The 24403-nt window shown below is 35.5% G+C and overlaps 1 protein-coding gene across 3 annotated transcripts; it reads right to left on the bottom strand.

The window, feature by feature from the left end:
• Positions 1 to 2266: 2266 nt before the first annotated feature.
• Positions 2267 to 19654, bottom strand: LOC113727565 (sugar transporter ERD6-like 5). 3 transcript variants are annotated; one of them, XM_027251795.2, is made up of 18 exons: positions 19234 to 19654; positions 7083 to 7145; positions 6319 to 6408; positions 6156 to 6215; positions 5668 to 5733; positions 5517 to 5582; positions 5369 to 5444; positions 5176 to 5240; positions 4416 to 4508; positions 4213 to 4293; positions 4043 to 4127; positions 3815 to 3858; positions 3674 to 3736; positions 3545 to 3604; positions 3410 to 3463; positions 3085 to 3141; positions 2859 to 2973; positions 2267 to 2590 (listed from the first exon to the last, which is right to left on the bottom strand). In XM_027251795.2, exons 1-18 carry the CDS (start codon positions 19372 to 19374, stop codon positions 2466 to 2468), a joined length of 1404 nt encoding a protein of 467 aa, XP_027107596.1. In that variant the 5' UTR covers positions 19375 to 19654; the 3' UTR covers positions 2267 to 2465. The 3 variants fall into 3 exon arrangements, with proteins under 3 accessions (XP_027107596.1, XP_027107599.1, XP_027107597.1); XM_027251798.2 differs by lacking the exon at positions 19234 to 19654 and adding an exon at positions 18733 to 18922; XM_027251796.2 differs by lacking the exon at positions 7083 to 7145.
• Positions 19655 to 24403: the final 4749 nt, after the last annotated feature.

Genomic DNA, 24403 nt, shown 5'->3' with positions numbered 1-24403 from the left:
AATGACTCATCTTGTATTGGCTACCCTTAATCTGAATACATGTAAGTTGAGAAAAAAAAAGGGAACATTTTTTTTATCTTCATTGAACAGTCAACGGAAATGGTAATAAGTAATCAAAATTATGAAAATTTCAATAACAATCCCGAAATTACTTGTGTGTTAAAACCCATCCCAGGCTAGATTTGTGTGACCTTTAGTAAATCTATAAGAAATTGGACTTGGGTGTGTGCCTGAACAAGGATGCAAGGCTACAGAATTGTTCGGGCGAAATGAGGGCCCAATGCTGATCCAGTTTCATTTTCAGCAGCAATTAAATTTATCAGTCAAGTCACATTATACATGACTTAGCAACAGCTCGATATTTACAAAATGTCAAATTTGGCTTGCTTAGCTTAATTAAAACTTGATTAATTACCAAACAAAGAAAGAGAAAGTTCACCAAATAATTAGTTGGCTTGTCCTAATTTAACAGTGCAGATCTTTGCCAAATATCTGAAACAAAATCATAGACAGCCAAATTCTTTATAATTAATTCTGACAATTTCTATCAATCACCTAACTGCAGATATAATTAGAGGGGAGATCTTGTTGGGTCCATAATGCTTGAATTTCTTCGAGACTCTTCCCTTTTGTCTCAAGCAACAACTTTGCCTCGAAAAGAATAAGCAATGCACAAATGGTTGCAAATATGAAGAACACTCCTGAGGGACAAAGAGCCAAATTAAGACTTAGGCAAAATGTCAATGCAATTAGCACAGATAGGAGTTTGTATAAGTGTAAACAGTAGTAAATGTAATATTTTTTTGGCAATTAGGTGTAATTTTAGGTGGTTTTTTGTTTTTCTTTTTTTTTTGAAATAAATATTATGTCAAGGTACAAAATAGATAAACTAGCTACTCCCTTTTATATTTGATTGTGAATTGCAGTTTTATAAGAAGTCGTTGTTATGTTACAAGTTGCAACATATCCAATATATAAGTCGTAATATAATCTACACCCAAAAATCTAAACTAATAAACTTTCGACCCTTGCTTGTATATTAAGTTTATTCCTCATTCAATCCAATCTAGGACAAATAACTCTACTTATGAACGCAGCGTGCTCTTGGTAAATACATGGTATATATGTAATATCAAACAACAGAAGATTATTTTTGGCCTTCAATACAAGTCTTTTGTAAGCCATTTTTTTACAACGCTAGCTAAAGTGTTGTTTCTTAGTTTATGCGATCAATAGGATTGTGTTGTTGGGTTTGCAGTGGCAATTTTTTGTGTCTTCTTTAATAGTGTGCATCTTTCATTGTGCTGTTTCTATTATTTTTTAGTTAATGAATCATACCAGCTACTGCAAAGAGAGAGATTCATTTGCGTTAGTTTTTTTCTTTTTTCTTTCTGGACTTGTACAAATTGATTGATGCATTGGCAAATAATGAAATAGAATCATCATAGTTAGAAATTTTGTGAATGATAAGCATGTCAAGAGTAGTGTAAATTATACAATCTTATGATACAAAATTTAGTGATTGCGGTTATTTTTAAAACTATCATGTGCTTGTCATTTGCTTTCCTTGACTCTCACTCACATATCTACAGAATTTTTGTTCCACTTCATCTACTCCTAAAATTGAGTTCTCTTTGGTTATTTTTAGTGTTTGGTATGCTTAATCTAACTCTATCTTGGGGGTCTTTTTTCCTTTAAATTGTAGTGAAATGGCTTTTTGTAGATATCTTATAATTTACCAAAAACGCTATTGTGAACCTATTTCTATATGCTAAATTATGAACAGGTACAACAATAATAAAATTCCATGCACAGGAAAGTACTAGATGTTCTTACCCTTTTTTTTTTTCTTCTTTTTTCCTCCATTAGATATGGTGTGGGAATTGGTTGCTGGTTGTATTTTGTTTGCACGAATTGATTCCTGACTTGGCTTTCCAGACTAGATAGATCTTCACATTCTGCTCTTTATTTTTTCTACTAAAGTTCTCTTGTGTGATTTGTCATTCAGGATTGGTAGTCTGGTACTCAAATTGGGCTGTTTTTTCAGACTTTGGTTCATTTCATTGTCTTGTTTATGTGACTTTACGATTAGTATTCAGCTTTCAGTCAGTTTTTTTTTTTTTTTTTTGATTGATGATAATAATAGGTTGTAAATATTTTGATGAAAATTGGCATTGTAGAAACATAGAATTCCACAGATAAGAAGAGAACTCAACAAGCCCCTATAATGGCTAAATGTTAATCCAGCTGCTGCTAAGGTAAGGAATCAATTGGAAGGAGAAAATTGGCATTGTCGAAACATAGAATTTCATGGAAAAGAAGCGGACCTAACAAGCCATTATGATCTGGTTTTTAGTTTTACAATCCAACGACTTATTTTTGACATCTGGGATCAGTGCTTTATGCATCATCGTTATTAAGACCTTACAACTTGTGCGTTGCTGTATAAGAAGTTCCTGCAAATATCAGTGCACTTCTTGTGTCCACAGTGCTTGTATCTCTTCAAGACTTTTCCTCTTTGTCTCAGGCAACATCTTGAGGACGAAGAGAATCAGCAATGCATAGATAATCGAAAATATGAAGAATGCTCCTGGAGGACAACATTCAAAGGGAAGGTGAAACAAGCATATCTGTTATGTTTCTCAGTTAATCGCATGGCACGCAAAGCATTCCTGCTCACTCATGATTCAACCAAAAAGATTATTCCAAAAGAAACAATTGAGAATCTGTTAGGATGTGCGAAAATTTGCTAAGCTTTTTTACTTTCTATGGCTCCTATGAGTTTCTAAAAGTTATACATATATATATATATAGGCGACAATGAGAGAGAGAGAGAGAGAGAGAGAGTGATTAGTTACCTGCTGAACTCCACTTGAACAAAAAGTTAAAGACATAGGCGACAATCCACGAGTTCAAATAGTTAATGAAAGCTGCTAAACTTCCAGCTGTGCTCTTTATGTTCATTGGAAATACCTGCAATGGAAAGACACCAATTAGACAAGGGTTCAGATTCTTTGAAATGTCTTGCACCTCTTGATAAGTCTGAAAAGGATACAATTAAAGAGTATATTGAAAATGGCAAACCTCAGCGATGATGACGAATGGTAAACCAGCACCAAAGGCAAAAAATGCAAAGAACATCTGGTGGCAGGAATAAGAAAATACAAATGGTTCAGTATTGTCTAGTTCAGATAAAGAATCTATAATAAAGCAACATCATGTCCAAATTCAGTTCTGCAATAGACAGGAATGAAATTCCAAAAGGCATGAAAGGCGATTTTCAGATTTCATACATTTGCTGCATACTTCTGTTATAATCTTCCAGCCAAATGATAACAAATGTAACTAAAGAAACTAATGGCTAAAAAATTTTGTTCAAGTGATGTTTTACTATTATTCATGAAGCTACCTGCATGCCAACAAAAACTGTTGTTGCACTGAGATCCACCGGCAGTTTTAAATCCTGCTCATATCCACCAATATCTAAGAAAATTAACTTTCATATGATCAATGAAACAGAGATAACTGAAACGTCCAATAAAACCTGCAACAGGAATCCCACTCCTATAAGAAGGCCTCCCAAGCATGCTCCAGCCAAATCCACCTATGAAACTTCTGGTATTAATGTCAAATAGATGAAAGAATAAAAGAAAAACATAGTCGACATTCTAACCATTAGAAGTGGCCTTCTTCCAAATTTATCCATCAAGAGAACCCCTAAAACAGAAAACGGAATCTGCAGAAAATGCTAACATGTCGTAAAATACACATCAAGCAGATGCCTTATAAATAATCCACATTCAAGCTTGAGTACCTGAATAAAAGACATAGTCGTAGTTGCAATACCAACATTACAACCTGTCATCACCTGAAGTTTAGTTCTCTTAACACATTACGTGCATGTCGTATCAATTTTCTCACAGTGTACCAAGTAATACACCATTGACTAAAGGGTGAGAAGAGAAAACAATTTAGGAAATTAATTTCTCAAGTCGAAGTCTTTTATATTTCTGGATCAAATTAATCCAGACTCTAAATTTACCTGCAGTATCAAATATCGAGCTTGCGTATAATAAAACTCCATTACCGCCTCCCCATGGTAGCAGGAAAGATAGTCCAACTCCAATCTGAAAATATATAACAAGAATTAGGAAGATAGGACATGTTAACAATTGTTGCAGGCCCTTCTCAGATTGAACTGCTGGAGCTCACACTGACTGGACGGGCATATCTCGTCTCAAGCAACTCCTGAAATCTGGAGATTGGTTGCTTATATAGAGATTGGTTGCAGTCCTACAAGATCTCATGTTCGTTATAATTTTGCCAGCTATGAATGGGTAATAGAAATGGTAATGCCTTTTCTTCTTAGTTCAATTAAGAGATTCAGTTTCTAAAATGTGATGTCTATAAATTACCTGTATCTCAGCGGCTTCTTGAGAGATATCAGTTTCCTTACCTCTAAGCCATTGAAGACTTGCTTCTAGCTCTTTTTGTCGACCAACATTTGCCTACAGGGAACAAATCATGTAATCAGCTAACAGAGCAAGTATGGAAACAAATATGGTACTCGATTTTCAACCCTTTTTCCTTTGCAAGTAAGTTAATAGTTTGGACTATTAGTAAAAGCAATCAAAGAAAAAGCAAACCTGGTCAGCAGGACAAAATAAAAGTTAACAAAAAGAAAGGAGAGGCAAAATTCTAAGAAATTTCTTCGAAGAACACATTGAAAATTGTCTTCCTTTTTCTCTAAAATTCTTTTATAACTTCATTCCGACAAGTTTTGATGCCATAGCATAAACACCAAGGTCTAGTTTGTTTACAAAAGAAATAGTTGTACTCTTTTTTCTCGTCTAAAAACTTTAATTCAAAATTTTTGTCCTTTCTCCCAGCAGAAATGTTTTATGACCTATTCTATCATTTTACACAACAGAAAATTGGGAATAAAATATGATACGTGATAATCGGCATCTCATTGTGCTAAAAACTCTTAAATTTTTCTGTCAGGGATTTCCCCACATTTGGTTACTCGGTCCTGAACAAAGCACTATATTACTAATTTACTATGGCTTTTGCTTTGAATGGAAGATAGGTTATTATGTGACTGTTGTCAAATTCTTTACTTTTTACTATCTCCTATTTCTGTACATCAATCAGCAAATATCAAATAAAACGCACCAACCATCTAGGAGACTCTGGAACAAAGAATAACCCAATGAGCTGTATGATACACGGTATGGTTCCTGGAAACATGACGCAAAGAAATTGTTACAAGTACGCATGCAATTTGTCTAATAGGAAAAATAAGTAAATGCACTAATCAACATGACTTCAGCTTATAAAAGTGACAGAGAGTAGAAAGCAACATTACCAATTACGGCTAGAAAATGCCATGGAATGATGTTCCCGAAGGAAAACATCACAGCGATGCCCGCACATACCATTAACTGTGAGTTTATAGGAAATGCAGTTAGGAGAGGTATTGCTTCCTTAAAGAACATCTTACTTTTTCAGTTTACCTGACTTGCCATTGTGAATCCTCCTCGAATATTTGGTGGTATGGTTTCAGCAACATATATGATGGACTGTGAACCAGAATAAAAGTAGGTCTACGTATGAAAGAAACTGATAAACAAAAGGATAATAGCTTGATAAACTTGCTTCAATTACCACATAAGTTTGAACTCCAGTGCCGAATCCCAACAACAGTCTTCCTACTATGAGCCACCACACGCCCTGTGAAAGTTGAATTGTTAGTGCTTTCCTGATTTAGTACATGCTTACTTAAACGCAATGTCACCTTTTGAAGACATCCTTGCAGATTTGTTCTTTTGCAATTGCACCGTAATATGATATTTACCTCAAAAACTTCAGTTGTCAGTTTTTTTTTATTCACTTTTCCAATCCATTACAATATCTATTGGCATATTATCAACAGTCTATTGTGCTATGAATTGTTTCTGGACCAGTTTACAAAGAAAATAAGGTAGTTTCTGAAATAATCTTTTTCAAGCCTTAAGAAATCCAAACCACTAGAATATCGAGCTTTATCATACGTATACCCTGAAACAACTTCTGACAGACGTGCTTAATCTTGACAGAATAAATAATGGAAAACGTGTTAATTGTCAATTCTAGGACAGGAGAAATGAAGGAACCTTTGCAAAAGCAATTGCTAGCCAACCAATGATGAGTAGTAGTTCAACAAACCATAATGCCTGCACCCAAAGGGGCAGAGTTGAAATATTAGTTTCATCTGCATTGAGAATGATGAATCTCCTCCTAATTAATACTTCTTAAATTAGAACTTAACAAACTTACCCCTCTTCTACCAATGATGTCAGCTACTTTGCCACTTATGATTGCACCCAACATGGATCCAAATAACAACAATGACCCAAAAGTCGAATACTGAAAAAGCAACGGGCTATGAGAAAAGGTCACAAACCAGCAAGAGAAGGAATATTGACAGGAGCACTGATGTTGCGTTACTGTTCAAACAGATTTGCAGCATAATAAGCAGATAATATGTACTGAGCAATGCTTTTATATTCAAAACAGAGCTGATGTCGATGGTTAATGGTTTTGCAAGGGGATAAATCCTTGTACACACTAATACCTATTGCCTCAGATTTGATTATCAAGCTGAGAATCATGCAGAGGAAAAATGGTAAAACTTAAAATCTCAAGTTTTTGTATATAATTCTCAGTGCATCAATTTGTAAACCTTTTCCAATAAAGCTACACGAACCTGCAATCAACAAGTTTCATGTGGAAAGGGGTGATGTTGTTAGTACAGTAGCTTTGTGCTTCTTTAGTCATGTATGCTACCAGACATCAGCACAAATAAGTTCTATTTATTATAATTGCACTACTAGTCTCGTTAACAAACATAGACGAATAATTGAGAGTGTTATCACCTCGGCATTGCCATGATTTCATGTAGACATTTTACTACTGTAGTTACTATTAGTCATAGTCCAGGTTCGTCTATTCACATAATACAAGCTAGCTTTGCTTTTGACAATAGCATAGCAAAGTGCATATGTAATAAATCCCATGGTTCAGGAGTTTAGGTTGTGAACCTCTGCAGTAGAAAGGCCCAAGTCATGTATGATTCCAGATTCAGCAGGAGATGAATATCCACACTGGAGAAAACAAAAACGCAATTAGCAGTTAACATCGAGAGATATTGCCATTGACAGAAGAAATTTTGTAATGGCTCATGTGGGAAACTGTTAAGCTCACATGTAGTGCCCTTAGGATAGTCATCCTGCAGATTAAATTTCAGAAATAGGGCTTCGCAATTGAATTTTGTCCAATTCGAACCGATTGATGTAATTCTTACAACTTTTGGTGTAAAATTGTACAACTTGGGTGTAAAGTTGAATTTGTCAATTCGTACAACAAAGTTGGTATAAAATTCACGATTACACCAAAACTATATGAGTTTACACTAGATGTAGTAAGAATTACACGAACCGGTTTAAACTAGATAGAACTCAAACCTTGCGACCCCACGGATCCATATATTCCACTTTTCTGAAAAATTAATTCCTAGGCCTCAATAGTGTGGCACCAGCTCTCAAGTCGTCAATAGAAATTAGGGGCTAGGTGTTGATAACACAAATGCTCCATTGATGCACGTGATTTGGATTATTCATGTTGTTGCAGCTGAAGTTAGTTGCAGTTGGTTAGTAAGAATCTTATGACGTCAGCTGACGTCATCAGTTAGACTGTAACCGACTTAAGCCACCGCCTTAGTTTGCTTATAAAACGTGAAGTTGAGAACCAGAGAGGGTTGTTGATTCATTTCTGTAAAAGCTACATTCCTCATTTCTCTGTAACCTTCATCTCTCTCAATAATAACAATTCATGATCATTTTTCTTTGATCCTCGAATTACTTCTCTGAACATTCTGTAATTCCTAGATCAGAGATTGTGGACCTCCACTGTCCTTTGCATCAGTGGTATCAGAGCTGGGTTAATCCAGCTCAGTTCATTAATGGTAGAGGGCACTAGGTCTCAGGGTGTCCAGAAAATGGAGGAACACGTTCGATCTATGTTGAAAGAACAACAGGAGCAATTTGAAAAGGAAATGACAGCTTTGCGAAACCTGGTGATCGAATTGCACATGCAAAAGGCTCGGGTGGAAGGAAATGGCTCTCCTCGCAATTCAGATACTCTGGCCAGTAATAGAGGAGGTTATCAAGTTCCCTCTCGTCTGTCACGGATTGATTTTCCGAAATTTTGGGGATGGCTGTACAAGAGTGAGCAGTTTTTTGAAGTGGATGAAACTCTAAGCTTAGTGAAGGTTAAGTTAGCTGCAATAACTTTGGAAGGTAAAGCTCTTCAGTGGCACCAAATTTTTATGAAATCTAGACTTACGCGTGAGTTTCCTCCTTGGGAAGAATATATAAGGGAGTTAGCTTCAAGGTTTGGAGATTCCTTATATGGTGACTCAATGGGGGAGCTTAAGAGCTTGAAGTAGTATGGCTCAGTACAGGAGTACCATGATTTGTTTGAGGAGCTCCTTAATAGAGTGGATCTTCCTGAAGACTATGCTACAAGTTGTTTTTTGAGTGGATTGAAGCCAAAGATCCAGTTGACCATAAGGATGTTTATGCCTAAAAATGTGCAACATGCTAGAATCTTGGCCAAGATTGAAGAGGCCAAGATGTCAATGCAGTCGAAGGGAAAGGTGATACCAAAATCCTTCATGAACTATTCAGACTCCTTCATGAACTATTTAAACCGTACTAGTACTTCACAATTCCACGCTAATGCCCTTGGCCACAGATGGAAGACAGATTCTAAGCCACTATTGCCCCTACCTACCTTCCCAGCACTACCTAGCAATGAAAGGCAGCTAGAGTCAGCTATTAAAAAACCTTTTAGGAGGTTGAGTAGGGCAGAGATGGATGAAAAAAGGGCAAGGGGACTTTGCTTTTGGTACGATGAGAGATTTACAGCTAGGCATAGGTGTGGAAGCAAGCCATTTCATAGATTGGAAGTTTGGGATGATACCTCAGATAAGGAGGAAAACGAGTCAGAGGATGAAGAGGGCATAGTGGATGAGGGGCAGCTAGCCCATATTTCCCTCAATGCCATGACCAACATGACTATTCCTAATTTTAGGAAATGAGGGTCACTGGGCATGTAGGGAAACAGTCTGTGAACATCTTCATAGATTGTGGCAGTTCACATAACTTCATTCACCCCAAGGTAGTACAGAAGCTGGGGTTAACCACACAGAGAATTGAACCATTGATGGTAGAGGTAGTAGATGGGAACAAATTGACCACCCAAGACCTTTGTCCAGACTTCAACTGGAAGATGCAGGGACAAGAATTCAAGGTTGATATGCTAGTGTTACCTGTAGGGGGATGTGAGTTAGTTCTTGGTATGCAATGGTTAACCACTATTGGAGATGTGAAGTGGAACTTTGGTGATCTTAGGATGGAATTCATGCAAAATGGCCATAAGGTGGTCTTGAGGGGAATGAAACAGTAAGGGTTGTAGTTGGTTTGATAGAAGAAAATGCAGAAGATACTTCAAAAACCTGAGTAGATTGCAGAGGCACAAATCTGTCTGATTAAAATGGTGCAGGATCCTGAACCGGGGCCATTATCCCTTTTTACTATTTCTACTGACACAGATGGGCGACAGGTCAATAATTCACTGGAACTTGAATACTTGCTGAGTGAATATGATGATCTATTCCAGGAATCTACTGGTGTACCACCTGAAAGACTGCATGACCACAAAATTGTTCTAAAGGAGGGGACTGAACCTATTAATGTGAGACCCTATAGGTATCCTGTTATTCAGAAGGGTGAAATTGAAAAGTTGGTAGCTGAAATGCATGCATGTGGTATCATCAGACCTAGTTCTAGTCCTTTCTTCTCCCCAGTAGTTTTGGTAAAAAAGAATGATAAGTCTTGGAGAATGTGTGTTGATTACAGACAACTGAATAATGCCACTGTAAAGAATAAGTTTCCTATTCCCCTAATAGAAGAGCTATTGGATGAACTTTTTGGAGTAAGATTCTTTACCAAATTGGACTTAAGGTTTGGATATCATCAAATTAAAATGAAGGTAGAAGATGTGGAGAAAATAGCTTTCAGAACTTGTTGAAGATATGTGATATGATATTATGGAAAGATTTGATATTGTAAATATTAGGAAAGATTTGATTATAGTATCATATGATTATAGTATCATGTATGAATTAGGTATCATATGATTATAGTATCATATATTAATTAGGTAGTAAATTGATTTAGATTAGCATGATTTTAGGATCTAAATTAGGTTACACTTGTGTGTGTGTATATATATATATATATGTATGTATATTGTGTAGTCCAAAGATATGAAAAAGAGTATTTTCTCTCACTTTTTCTTAGTTTACATGGTATCAGAGCTTCAGGCTCTGTCATCAATTTGTCTTTTAACGTGACTCTATTGAGTCACTTTTAGGTTTTTCTTGTGTAAATTATAATGGCAGATATGAAAGGTAGTAGTAGAGAGATGAAAACAGTAATTTCTGATGTTATTCCTACAACATAAAAAATTACTGAACACAAATTGAGTGAATTTTTTTTTAGATTGGAGTAAAACTATTCGGATATATCTGCACAACATTGATAGAGATGATCATCTCACTGATGACTCGCCTGTTGATGGAGAAGAAAAGAAGGTTTGGCTAAGGGAAGATGCAAAATTATTTTTGCAGATCCGAAACTCTATTGATAATGAGATAGTCAGTCTCATTAATCATTGTGAGTTTATTAAAGATTTTATGGATTATTTGGTTTTCTTGTATTCTGGTAAGGGTAATTTAAATCATATATATATGATGTTTGCAAGGAATTTTGCCGTTCAGAAAAACAACAGAGATCCCTTATAGAATATTTTATGGATTTTAAACGTGTGTATGAGGAATTGAAATCTCTCCTTCCTTTTAGTACTGATGTAAAAAACTCAACAGTCTCAACGGGAACAAATGGCTGTAATGAGTTTTCTTGCAGAATTACCAATTGAGTTTGATGCTGCTCGAACACAAATGCTCTCTAGCCCAGAGATTATTTCCCTCCATGATACTTTTACACGAGTGTTGAGAACTGAGAGATCTTTGTCTACTTCCAATGTTACTAGTGCTCTCATAAGTCGAAATGGAGCTAGTCAAGGAAATAATGGTAAAAACAGTGGCAAAAATGGGACTGGTGGGATTGCTGGTCATGGACAGTACAACTCAAATCAACGAATCTGTTATCACGGTAAGAAACCAGGCCATACCATACATACGTGTTGGGACCTTCATGGTAGACCTCAACAGCAGCCCCCGTTTACAAATTTCACAACTCAGGAAAATAATTTTGTACCTTCTGATAAATCCATACTCATCTTTGCTGATGAGTTTGCCCGCTTTATTGAGTTCCAGGCCTCACAAAAAGCTGCTAACCCATCTTCTAGTACCAATTCTCCTTCTATTGATCACTCAAGTAAACCTACTACATGTCTTGTATCATTTTCTAACAAATGGGTCATCGATTCCGGTGCAACAAATCATATGATCGGTAATAAAGGTATTCTCTCCTCTTTTAATCCTAACAAAGATCATCCGAATGTTACTTTGGCTGATGGGTCATGTGCTTCAGTTGTGGGTTCTGGTATAGCAATTTCTGTATCATCTATCCCCTTATATTCAGTCTTATGCTTACCTAATTTTTCGTTTAACCTACTCTCAGTCAATAAAATTACAAAAGCTCTCAAGTGCCCTGTCTCATTTTTTCCTGAATATTGTGTTTTTCAGGATCTTATGACAGGGAAGATTATTGGTAAAAGACATGAGTTTAGCGGCCTGTATATACTTGAAACCCCTTCATCAAAAGTACCGAAACCTGTTGCATGTTCCTCCACCTTGACTCCGCTTGAAATTCACTGCCATTTGGGTCATCCAACTCTATCCACTTTGAAGAAGTTGTATCCAAATTTTCAGAATTTATCCCATTTAGATTGTGAGTCATGCCAATTTGCCAAGTATCATCGTTTGCCTTACTTGCTTAGAGTCAATAAACGGGTTTCATCCCCCTTTGAATTAGTGCACTTTGATATATGGGACCCTTGTCCAATAGTATCTAAGTATGGTTTTAAGTATTTTGTCACATTTGTTGATGACTACTCTCGTGTTACTTGGTTTTATTTAATGAAAAGTCGTTCATATTTATTTAATATCTTTTGTTTCTTTTGTTCTGAAATAATAACACAATTCAATGTGTCTGTCCGCATTTTGCGAAGTGATAATGCAAAAGAGTACTTTTCTAAATCCTTTAATTCATATATGTCAGAAAATGGAATCCTTCACCAATCTTCATGTCCTGACATACCACCACAAAATGGTGTTGTTGAAAGAAAAAATAGGCACTTATTAGAAATTGCTAGAGCCCTTCTATTTCACATGAAGGTTCCTAAGCAATTTTGGACAGATGCGGTTTCAACAGCCTGTTTCTTAATTAATCGCGTGCCATCTTCTGTGCTTGCTGGTGAGATTCCTTATTCAATTTTGTTTCCAACCCAATCTTTGTTCCCCATTGAGCCACGCATATTTGGGTGTACTTGTTTTGTTCGTGATACCCGTCCTCAAGTGTCTAAATTAGATCCCAAATCTCTCAAGTGTGTGTTTTTTGGGTTATTCACGTCTTCAAAAAGGATATAGATGTTATTCTCCAAGTTTATATCGTTATTTAGTCTCTGCTGATGTTATATTTTTTGAGACGCATCCATTTTTTCTTGAGTCTAATGTCTATAGTAGTCAGGGAGAAGGAAATGATATTTTAATCTACACTGTTACAACAACTGTTCCTACAAGACCACCGATCACTCAAGTGTATTCTCGTCGTTCTCAACACATAGACTCACATCCTCCACCACCTTCTCTGTCTACAAATCCGAGTCCTGATCCACAACTTCCTGAGCCTCTAGATTCCAGTTTTGATTTGCCTATTATTTTATGAAAAGGTAAAAGACGGTGCACTTACCCAGTTTCATAATTTGGTTCATATGACTATTTGTCTCCCTCCTTGCGTTGTTTTACTGCTTCCTTAGATTCAATATCTCTTCCTCAATGCTTATTTGAGGCTTTGAAACACCCTGGTTGGCGGGCTGCTATGGAGGAAGAAATGATGGCCTTAGATAATAATGGTACTTGGGATTTGGTTCATTTACCAAAAGGTAAGAAACTTATTAGTTGTAAATAGGTGTTTGCTATAAAAGTCAATCCTAATGTTTCTGTTGCTCGCCTCAAAACTCGTCTTGTTGCAAAAGGGTATGCTCAGACATATAGGGTGGATTACTCAAACACATTTTCTCCCGTAGCAAAACTCATATCTGTTCGATTATTTATTTCCCTTGTTGTTACTAATAATTGGCATTTGTACCAGTTAGATGTTAAGAATGCATTCCTTCATGAGAATTTGCAAGAGGAAGTTTATATGGAGCAACCACCTGAATTTATTACTCAGGGGGAGTCTGGTAAGGTTTGTAAATTTCGAAAGTCATTATATGGTTTAAATCAAAGTCCTCGTGCTTGGTTTGGAAGATTCAGTGAGGTAGTTTAAGAGTTTGGCATGAAGAAGTGTAATTCGGATCATTCTGTCTTTTATCAATAATCTGAAATTAGTATTATCCTATTAGTGGTTTATGTTGATGATATTATTATTACTGGTAGTAACAATGCAGGTAGAGCTGTAAACGAACCGAATCGAATCGAGTATCTCATGTTTGAGCTCTGTTCGTTAAGCAGTTCGAACAACGTTCGTGTTCGTTCGTTAATTTTCGAACTCTAAACCTGTGTTCGTGTTCGGTTCGTCAAGTAAAATTCGTGTTCGAGTTCGAGTTCGAGTTCGTGTTCGGCTAATTTAATATAAACGAACCGTTCGCGAACATGTTCGAAATGCTCGAATCCAAATTATTTTATGCTTTAAATATGCCATGCAAATTATTAATCATTCTAAAAAATAATTAAAGTACTAAGTGACTAAATTCTATTATTCATTAACTATATAACTAACATTAACATAAAAACAACAAATAAAACAAAGAAATTTGCCCTCCAAATATAAAAGTCCAGCCATAAAATTAACCCTAAAATTTGTCAAATGATAATTATGTCTATGTTTACTAACGTTCGTTAAAACTCGCGAACATACTCTGTTCGCGAACGTTCGTTTAGCATGCTCGCAAACGTTTGTTAAAACTCGCGAACATGTTCGTGTTCGCTCGATTATTAATCAAACAAAAAAATTCGTTCGAACTCGATTCGTTTAAAATTTCGAACGAGCCTTTCACGAACACGAACGAGCCGAAACGAACCGAGCTAACGAACAGCTTGATTCGTTTAACAGCTTTAAATGCAGGTATTGCAGCTCTTAAAAATTTTTTTCAATCGCGCTTTCAGACAAAAGATTTGGGTATGTTGAAATGCTTTTTAGACATTGAGGTTACAAGATGTAAACAAGGTATCTTCTTATGCCAAAGGAAATATGTTCTTGATCTTTTGAAAGCAACAGAAAAGCTAGGTGCTAAGCCATGTAGTGCACCAATGATCCCCAACATGTACCTTGCAGCAGATGATGGGGAGTTATTCTCAGATCTTAAAATGTATCAGAGATTAGTGGGGAAACTAAATTATTTTACTGTGACTCATCTGGATATTGCATATCCGATTAATATTGTGAGTCAATTTATGTCCTCACCAAGAACCACCCATTGGGTAGTTTTAGAGCAAATCTTATGTTATTTTAAAGGAGCTCCAGGGCGTGGTATAATATATGGTAATTATGGTCATTCTCATGTTGAATGCTTCTCAAATGCGGATTGGACAGGTTCTAAAATTGATCAAAGATCTACAACTGGATATTGTATTTTCGTTGGAGGTAATTTGGTATCATTGAAAAATAAGAAACAAAGTGTAGTATCTCGCTCTAGTGCAGAGTCTGAATACCGGTCTATGGCACAATACACTTGTGAGTTTATATGGATACATCAATTATTGTGTGAGGTGGGAATCAATAATTCACTTCCAATGAAGTTATGGTGTGGCAATCAAGCTGCTCTTTATATAGTATCAAATCCAGTTTTTCATGAGAGAACAAAGCAAATCAAAGTTGATTGCCACTTTGTTCGTGAAAAAATTCAGCAAAACTTGATCTCAACTAGTCATGTGAGAATTGGAGAACAGTTAACTGATATTTTCACTCAACCTCTAAATGGTCCGATAATTGATTACATTTGTGGCAAGATGGGCACGATTAAATCTATGCTCCATCTTGAGGGGGAGTGTTGAAAATATGTGATCTGATACTATGGAAAGATTTGATATTGTAAATGTTAGGAAAGATTTGATTATAGTATCATATGATTATAGTATCATGTATTAATTAGATATCATATGATTATAGTATCGTATATTAATTAGGTAGTAGATTGATTTAGATTAGCATGATTTTAGAATCTAAATTAAGTTACATTTGTGTATATATATGTATATTGTGTAGTCCAAAAATATGAAGAAAAGTATTTTTTTCCCTTTTTCTTAGTTTACAGAACTTATGATGACTACTATGAGTTTCTAGTTATGCCCTTTGGGCTAACTAATGCTCTTTGAACTTTTCAGGGTCTGATGAATGGCATCTTTAGACCATTCTTAAGGAAATTCATACTAGTTTTCTTTGATGATATTTTGATACACAGTTGTGGTTGGAAGGAGCACCTGCAACACCTTAGGATTGTATTTGAACTGTTGAGACATCACACATTAAAGGCAAAAAGGAGTAAGTGTGCATTTGCTCAACAGCAAATTGACTATTTGGGGCATGTGATCAATATTGAGGAAGTTCAGGCAGATCCTCAGAAAATCTCTGCAATCAAGAATTGGCCAATACCTCAGACAATCAAGGAGTTGAGAGGTTTTTTGGGGCTTACGGGATACTATAGGAGATTCATATGGGACTATGGTAAAATTACAAGGCCATTGACATACCTACTCAAGAAGAATCAGTTTCAGTGGCATGATGTGGCTACTCAAGCTTTTAAAAGATTATAGGAAGCTATGAGCAGCCCCTTGTTCTGACTTTACCATACTTTAATGAGGAGTTCATTGTGGAAATTGATGCTTTTGGAAATGGGATTGGGGCAGTATTGATGCAGAAAAGGAGACCTCTGGCTTTCTTTAGTAAGGTAGTGGGCCTCAAGCATCAGGCTCTATCAGTGTATGAAAAGGAAATGTTGGCTATAGTAACTGCAGTTCTGAAGTGGAGAGCTTATTTGGTGGGAAGAAACTAATCATAAGAGTTTGAAGTATATAATTGAGTAGAGGGTGTACACACCATTGCAACAGAAATGGATAGCCAAGTTAATGGGATATGATTATGAGGTACAGTATAAGAAGGGGAGTGACAATAGGCAGATGCATTGTCCAGGCAACCATAGGGAGGTAGTTCAGTGTATGCTCTGGTCACTATCACAACTTCCCTAATCAAGGATATACAGCAGAGTTGGCAGCAGGATGCCCAAATTCAGGAATTGATCCAAAAGTTAACCAGCAGTGGTCAACATTCCAACAGTTATTCATGGCAGGAAGGATTGTTAAAGAGGAAGGGTAAATTGGTGGTTGTCAATAATTAGACTCTAAGGGACAAATTGATTGCTTTGTGGCATTCTAGTTCGCAAGGGGGCATTTTGGAGTGGAAGTAACTTACAGAAAGCTCAAACAGGTTTTGTATTGGGAATTCATGTTCAAAGATGTGGCTCAGTATATAGCATCATGTGACATTTGTCAAAGACATAAGTCAGATAATGCAGCTTATCCTGAATTATTACAACCTTTACCTATACCTCAGAAGATTTGGACTGATATCTCTATGGACTTTATTGAAGGCTTACCAATCTCGTATGGCAAGAAGGTGATCCTAGTGGTGGTCGACAGGCTTAGCAAATATGCCCACTTTATAGTTGTAGCTCACCCCTATACAACCATCTCAGTTGCCCAACTATTCATGGACCAAGTTTACAGGCTACATGGTCAACCTCAGACCATTGTGAGTGATAGGGATCCTATTTTTGTGAGCTCATTCTGGTAGGAAATCTTTAGACTACAACGTGTCCAATTAAACATGTCCACTTCTTACCATCCCCAAAGTGATGGCCAGACAGAAGTAGTTAACAGGTGTCTAGAGAACTACTTGAGGTGTATGGTTAGTGATCACCCTAAGGCATGGAGTTTATGGCTGCCCTTAGCAGAATATTGGTATAACGCAAATTATCATTCTTCTGCTAAGTTCACCCCTTATGAGATAGTCTATGGTCAACCTCCTCCTCTTCACATTCCTTACTTGCCAGAGGCCACAGCAGTTGAATCTGTTGGCAGGAGCTTACATGCAAGGGAGAAGGTCATTCATTCTCTGCGTCATAATTGGTCCAAGGCTCAACACAAGATGAAACAGTTAGCTGATAAACACAGGTCAGAGAGGGAATTCGATTTTATGTTGAGCTTCAACCCTACGGACAACATTCACTAAGATCTCATCACTGTCAGAAGCTATCTCCACCGTATTTTTGTCCATTTCAAGTGTTAGCAAGGATGGGAGCAGTGGCGTACAAATTGGCTTTGCCCTCACATGTCCGTATTCATGATACATTTCATGTTTCCCTACTCAAGAAGAAGGTCAGCACAGGATCCATTCAACCTCATATTCCTACTGGAGTTACACACCAGGGACAGCTAATGTTGGAACCCATTGCTGTACTAGATAGACGTTTGGTTAGGCGTGGAAGGGTTGCTCCTACTCAGGTCTTGGTCCAATGGAGTAACAGTTTTCCAGGGGATACTACTTGGAAATACCTGCAGGATTTACAGCTCCAACTTCCCAATTTCAGTCCTTGAGGACAAGGACCGTTTGAGGGGAGGGTATTGATGCACGTGATTTGGATTATGCATGTTGTTGCAGCTGAAGTTAGTTGCAGTTAGTTAGTCAGTTGGTTTATGACGTCATCAGTTAGTTAGACTGTAACCGACTTAAGCCACCGCCTTAGTTTGCTTATAAAACGTGAAGCTGAGAACCAAAGAGGGTTGTTGATTCATTTCTGTAAAAGCTACATTCCTCATTTCTCTGTAACCTTCATCTCTCTCAATAATAACAATTCATGATCATTTTTCTTTGATCCTCAAATTACTTCTCCGAACATTCTGTAATTCCTAGATCAGAGATTGCAGACCTCCACTGTCCTTTGCATCAGCTCCATTTCCTCTTTCACTTCATATCTCTACTTTACCGTCTTGCAGTACCATAAAGAAGAAATTGAGACAAATAGGAAACAACATATTCAATTGTCCTACCATTTGCCTTTAAATTTTGCAAAATTTCTATATCCCCCAACCCAAAGCCAATTGTAATAATTGCACGCATTTTGATCTTTACTTTAGTTGTCATAGGCTCATGATTGTAGACTCAGTAAAGTTCGAGCTTAAACTCAAGCGTGAACTTTTGGACTTCGATTGTTTGTGATCCTCAAGCTTGGCTTGGCTTGATTGCCTTGATAACATACCGTGCAAAATACATTGATGTCAAGTTCTTGTAGAATGGTTCTTCATGATTGTAACCAAGAGTAACTGAAGGGTGACCAAAAGATAAAACAGAGTAAATTTGCAGAGCACATAAGAGAAGTTGATACCTTCCGTTATAGAGAATGATGGTTCATGGTGTCTAAATATTATTCTAGCCTTCAATGTTTTGGATGTGGGCTATGGACCATTTTGATCCTTTAAAATTCCCAATTCCAAATCTACTAAATTGGACAGATTTCAATATAACTTGGGTGATTTTTCATCAACTCCCTTTAATCAACCAAGACCCTAGGAGACTAAATTGCTCCAACCCATTAACGCTATTGATAAGGGACTAAAATGATAATAATTCCATTACAAACTTTTGCCCCTTTCACTGGTTCGAGATTACAGTGACTGGTCTAATTATCAGCAGTAAATATTGGTGCAAAAATCCGCCAATTATATCTGCTTAACTCCTCTTGCATTCAAATGCATTGATGGCAAAATAACCAAACAACAAACTGAAACATGCAAGATAGAAGCTTGCAGAAAAATAAAAAAAGGAAGGGAAAAAAATACAGAACAAGGAAAGCTTAAACTGCCAATTAAAAAGAAATGCAACTTACAGCACAGCCATAGGTGAAAAAACAGCAGAGAACAATAAAGCTGCTGCAAACTACTGCAAGTGTGACCTTGGGAGAGGAACCCTTTTCAGCATTAACACCATCTTGGGAGCTACAGTCCGGAAGTAACCTTTCTGCATCCATGATTTCTTCTACTTGTTCTGAAGGATTACTTTTTTTTTTTTTGTCAAAACTGTTCTGAAGGGTCACTTGAATCAAGACAAAAGGAAGCTTTCAAGATTTGAAGCAATTAAGTGGTCACCGTTGCATATTGCTCAACTTCTTCTGCATAATGCTTCATTGGAGTTTCAATTTGGGCAAATATAAGTAGGGAAGAGACTGGTTTTGTTGTGGATTTCATGTCTTTTTCCTTTCAAGCGTAACATGAATACATGATTGTGACTCGATGCATAAACGTCCGATAAAGCTTTTGTCATGCACCTTGACATTCTTGAAATTGGACCCAACAAACTACCGCTATAATTACTTAAAGTTATTTTCATTTTGGTCCTTTAAAGTATTCTAAATTCTCAATTTAGTTCTTTGAACTGGAAAGTGTCCATACAATACTCTAAAGTAACAAAACATCTCAATTTTTTCCCTCAAATTGAAAAAGCCTCTCATTTTGGTCACACAAAGTAGTCCAAATCTCAATTTGGTCCCCTATATTGAGAAATTCTCAATTTGGAGAAAGTTGCGAGGTTGATCCTTTCAACTTATTTCAGTAGAAGCAATACCAATTGGTTTATTCTAGGATGATTTAAACTATAAAAGGAGAAAAATAAGTGAACTCATTTTAGTTGTTTTACAAAAAGTATTTGTCCCTTGACTGTTTGAATGACAGAGTTATGATATTTTGCTGCTTACTTACTTTATGACATTTTGCTACTTATTTTTTTTATTGCAATATAGAGTCATATTGAGGTTTCATCAATGTAGAAAAAAATAACTTATCTCAACAAATGAGGCACTTTTTTTTTCCCTAATTGAAGTAAATAAAGTAAGAAAAGTTTTAGAAAGTAAAAGAGTCATGTTAGTTTTTTGTCTTCAATAGTTTGATTGTTTCATATATATTAACTTTTATAGATTAAATTAGGAAAACCAAGTTGAAATTATTTTATCGACTTGGATGAGCAAATTGAGAGTTTGGTTTTCAATTTGAGGAACTAAAGTTTAGACTTTTGTGCTACTTTGAAGGATTAAAATGACACTTTCTTATTTTGAGGGATCAAATTGAGATGTTTTGTAAAAATCAAATTGGGACTTTTTTAAGTTTAAAGACCCAAAACAAGATTTAGATCATTTTAGTTCCTTATCTTTAGAGTTTTGACTAATTTAGTCCTTTATTTATTATTGTGACCATTGTGATCCCTTATCTTTACTATAAAAAGTTAATTTAGACCTTCCAACAGAAAAGTAAAAATTTCTAGTGGAGTTACTCCCGAATGCAGCATGTGTACAATTAAAAATGATAATTTTAATCCATTATCATTAGAGTCACGTCTAATTTTATCCCTTACATGTCAACATATATCAATTCGCATGTGTGTGTGTGTTTTTTTAAGGACAAAATTGGACACAACTTTGAAGATATGGACCAAAATGTTCACTTTTTAACAATGCAAACGCATTGTATGTGACTAATAGTATTAGAAATTTTTAATTTTTCGTTAGAGATCCTAAATTGAATTTTTTTTTTGGGTTAATCACATTTTAATCCCTTAAAGAATACCTCATTTTTCAGTTTATCCCCTAACCTTTAATTTTGCTCACTTAACTCCCTTTAGGACAAAATTGCCCTTGCATTATTTTGACTTTTCATTTACCTTGTTTTCCTTTCTTTTATTTTTTTTCTCTTTCTTCTTTATTTAATTCTTCCTCTTTCCCACAAAAATTTTTACGTTAATGATTGAAATTAAAAAAGAGGAATTGCAGGGGTCTATCTTCTCCTTAAATGATTAAAAAAAATTCTAATCACTTTTCTAAAATACAATGTTTTTAGCCGTTCAATTCTTTTAATTTTGGATTTTTCTCTTTCCTTTTTAGTTTCTCAAGAAAATATCTTAAGATGAAATTGTGACCTGATTAATAATCATCAATTGAAATTTGTGACACGTGGCATCATACAATAAATCAAAATTAGTTTTTGATGCCTTTTAATCCTTCACCTAGAAATATGCAATTACAAGCTCAAAACAAAAATTTTCGTTGAAATGAAATTTCTATTGGGAAGGATGAAAGAGAGAAGAAAGAGAAAAAGAAATAAAAGAAAGGAAAACAATTTCATCTTATGATATTTTGTTGAGAATAAAATGAGAAACTAGAAAGGAAAGAGGAAAATCCAAAATTAAAAGAATTGAAAGGCTAAAAAATTTGTATTTTAGGAAAGTAATTTGAATATTTTTTTAATCATTTAAGAAGAAGATAGATCTCTGCAATTCCTCTTTTTTAATTTCAATCATTAAGGTGAAGATTTTTGTAGGAAAGAGGAAGAATTAAATAAAGAAGAAAGAGAAAAAGAAATAAAAGAAAGGAAAACAAGGTAAATGAAAAGTCAAAATAATGCAAGGACAATTTTGTTCTAAAGGGGGTTAAGTGAGCAAAATTAAAGGTTAGGAGGTAAACTGACAAATGGAGTATTCTTTAAGGGGATAAAATGTGATTAACCCCTTTTTTTTTGGCAAAAATAAGGGACTAAAATGGTGGTAGTGATAGATGGGGATAAATTGGCTAAGACCCTAAAGATGAGGGACTAAAATAGACATTTTCCCTTATAATTTTGTTTAACAACGTCCAACCAGCACTAATTAAGAGGAATTTATCCTTCAAGTATTAGTATCTCGAAAAGATAAAAAGTTAAATATAGCATCTAAAGTGTGGCAATAAATGTGGAAATTCTCAACTCTCAAGCTTTATTTATGCAATTTAAGAGCAAGGGGTGGAAGGTTGACACTTTTATTCATTTTTTTTTATATGAAAGAATATGCATTAATCTAATTATTTGTCTTTTACAAAATGAGACAACTAAAGGCCTCCTAAGTCATCTTCTAACAATCAGACAGTAGTGAAGCAAATTCATGATGATTAGTATTCTTGCAAGAAATATAAATCAATTACAAGATTGGAATCTAGTTCTATTTGCAGTTCGGAGACATGAAGTGAAGCAAACAACTTATTCATTATTGCTCTCAAGATTCAGGATCTGGCTTCAAGAAGTGACGTACCATGGAAACCTGTAATCCGCACAATAGAAACCAACCACATATGGACCCTGGGGAAGCAAATATCTAATCACCAGCTTTGGGTTGGTCGCCACACCAAAGCAAAAGTGGCTTTGTTTAAAAGATTCAGACGGGTACATTTTGCATCCGTTTGGTCTAGTGATGGTTCAGTTTTCTTTGAATTATTCCTGAATCTCCATAGATCTGCCCCTCCTCCTAGTGTAATATAGATTAGGTTATACATTTTTGAAAAAAAAAAAAAGGAAGCAAGTATCTGAATCGGGAAGTGGATGCAGAATTTTCCACCGTGTACAAGTGTAGGACCTTCTTGTCCCTTCAGATTCACATTTATTGAGAAGAGAATGCAATCATTGAGGATATGGATCGTACGAGAAGATTGAAGCCTCAGGTCCTCAACCCGCTAAAAAAATATAGTATTTTGTGTTTGCTTTTTCTTTTTTCAACAAATCAATGCAAATTAATGCCTCTGCATGTCAAATCTCTAGTAATTAACGTTGAAACTTAAAGGGCATTTTGAAATTGACGATGAGCTAATATTTCGGTTTGGTTTACAATTTGGGAAATGAATTTGTCAAAGATTCTTTAAGCAAAATTTTATCCCTTTTTTTTGTCTTGCATACACCCTTTATAAGTTACAAAAAAAAATCTCTTAAATAAAATGCAATCCAAATTAATGGAGCTTATTTAAAAAGGTTTCTCCACTATTTGAGAGTTGGAAATGATCGAAACCATTATTTCAAGATGTGCCACAATCAAGCTATATTCTCACTGATGTTGACACTAGAACTATACGCATGTAACAAAATCGTTGGAAATTACATATCTAACTTAGGTAGTTTCTCTGGAGGTAGATATTATTAGAGGTAGAAAAACCTACACTATTCTCTTTTTTTTTTTTTTTACTTTTAATAATTATTTTGTATTTTGAGTTTCTGTTTTCGATGAATTTCTTGAACTCTCTTGGGCAATTTTTACGGGTAGATTATCGGTTATTGATTGGTACTTGAATTTTTGATCGACTGATTTTTAAAACCATTTTCTGTCGCTGTTGGTAATGGTAATACTACTCCTCGCTGCCTTGGATATTATAATGTTGCCTTAACATATTATCATCATTCTTAGACAACGTGCTATTCTTTTACAAATACCAAGTTCAATGCTAGTAGAATTTGTAAAATTCCATTTTTTCTGCATTATATGCATCAGATTACGTATTCACAAAATGTCTACGTGTTTAAATCCTATTGTCAATGTGAGGATTATGTTAGTGGATAATCTATAAGTACCGTTATAAGTGCCCCATGATTGTGGTGATGTGTTTCAATTTCGAATCTTACTTCGAAAACATATCCTCACAAAAGGTCTATAGCTCCGTTCGGATTAGTTATTTTTGGGGGTATTTTTGAAAAATTTTACTGTAACAGAGTTTTTAGAGTATATTTTGGGATATTTTTTAGAAAATATTTCGGAATATTTAAGAGTAGTAGAGTTTTTAAAATATAATTTGAAATTTTTTTAAACATTAAAAAAAAAATTTAGACTACATTTTAAAATACCTTTTAGAGTACTTTTTAAAAATTTTTATAGTATTTGAAAAACTGAAGGATCTAATTCTGGTGACATGTCTTGACTTCGAACCCTGCTGCAAAAGACATATCTTCACAAAAGGTCTATGTGTTTAAATCCTATTGCAAATGCAAAAGTTATGTTGGTGGATAATCTATAAGTACCATTGTCAGTGATCTATTATTTCAGATATATGTCCTGATTTCAAATCTTGCTGTCGAGGACATATTTTGATTTTTAAGACATTGGCCTACAGTCTATGATTCCGGAAACATGTCTCGATTTTGAACCTGTTGCCGAAGACATATCTTGATTTCGAAGACATCGGCAATGAGATTCAAACACACTGCCGAAGACATATCCCG

This window comes from Coffea arabica, chromosome 2c (assembly GCF_036785885.1).
Source record: "Coffea arabica cultivar ET-39 chromosome 2c, Coffea Arabica ET-39 HiFi, whole genome shotgun sequence".
Taxonomy (NCBI): Eukaryota; Viridiplantae; Streptophyta; class Magnoliopsida; order Gentianales; family Rubiaceae; genus Coffea; species Coffea arabica.
The sequence above is the reverse complement of the archived record's forward strand: the minus strand, read 5'-3'. Positions and strand labels throughout refer to the sequence as shown.

Excerpts from the sequence above, each read along its gene's own strand:
- LOC113727565 (XM_027251795.2), bottom strand. The coding sequence starts at position 19,374 with ATGGATGCAGAAAGGTTACTTCCGGACTGTAGCTCCCAAGATGGTGTT. Across the intron at positions 5,445-5,516 it reads GATTCACAATGGCAAGTCAG|TTAATGGTATGTGCGGGCAT; the intron begins GTAAACTGAAAA and ends ATAAACTCACAG. Across the intron at positions 4,294-4,415 it reads AAGAAGCCGCTGAGATACAG|GACTGCAACCAATCTCTATA; the intron begins GTAATTTATAGA and ends GAGATCTTGTAG.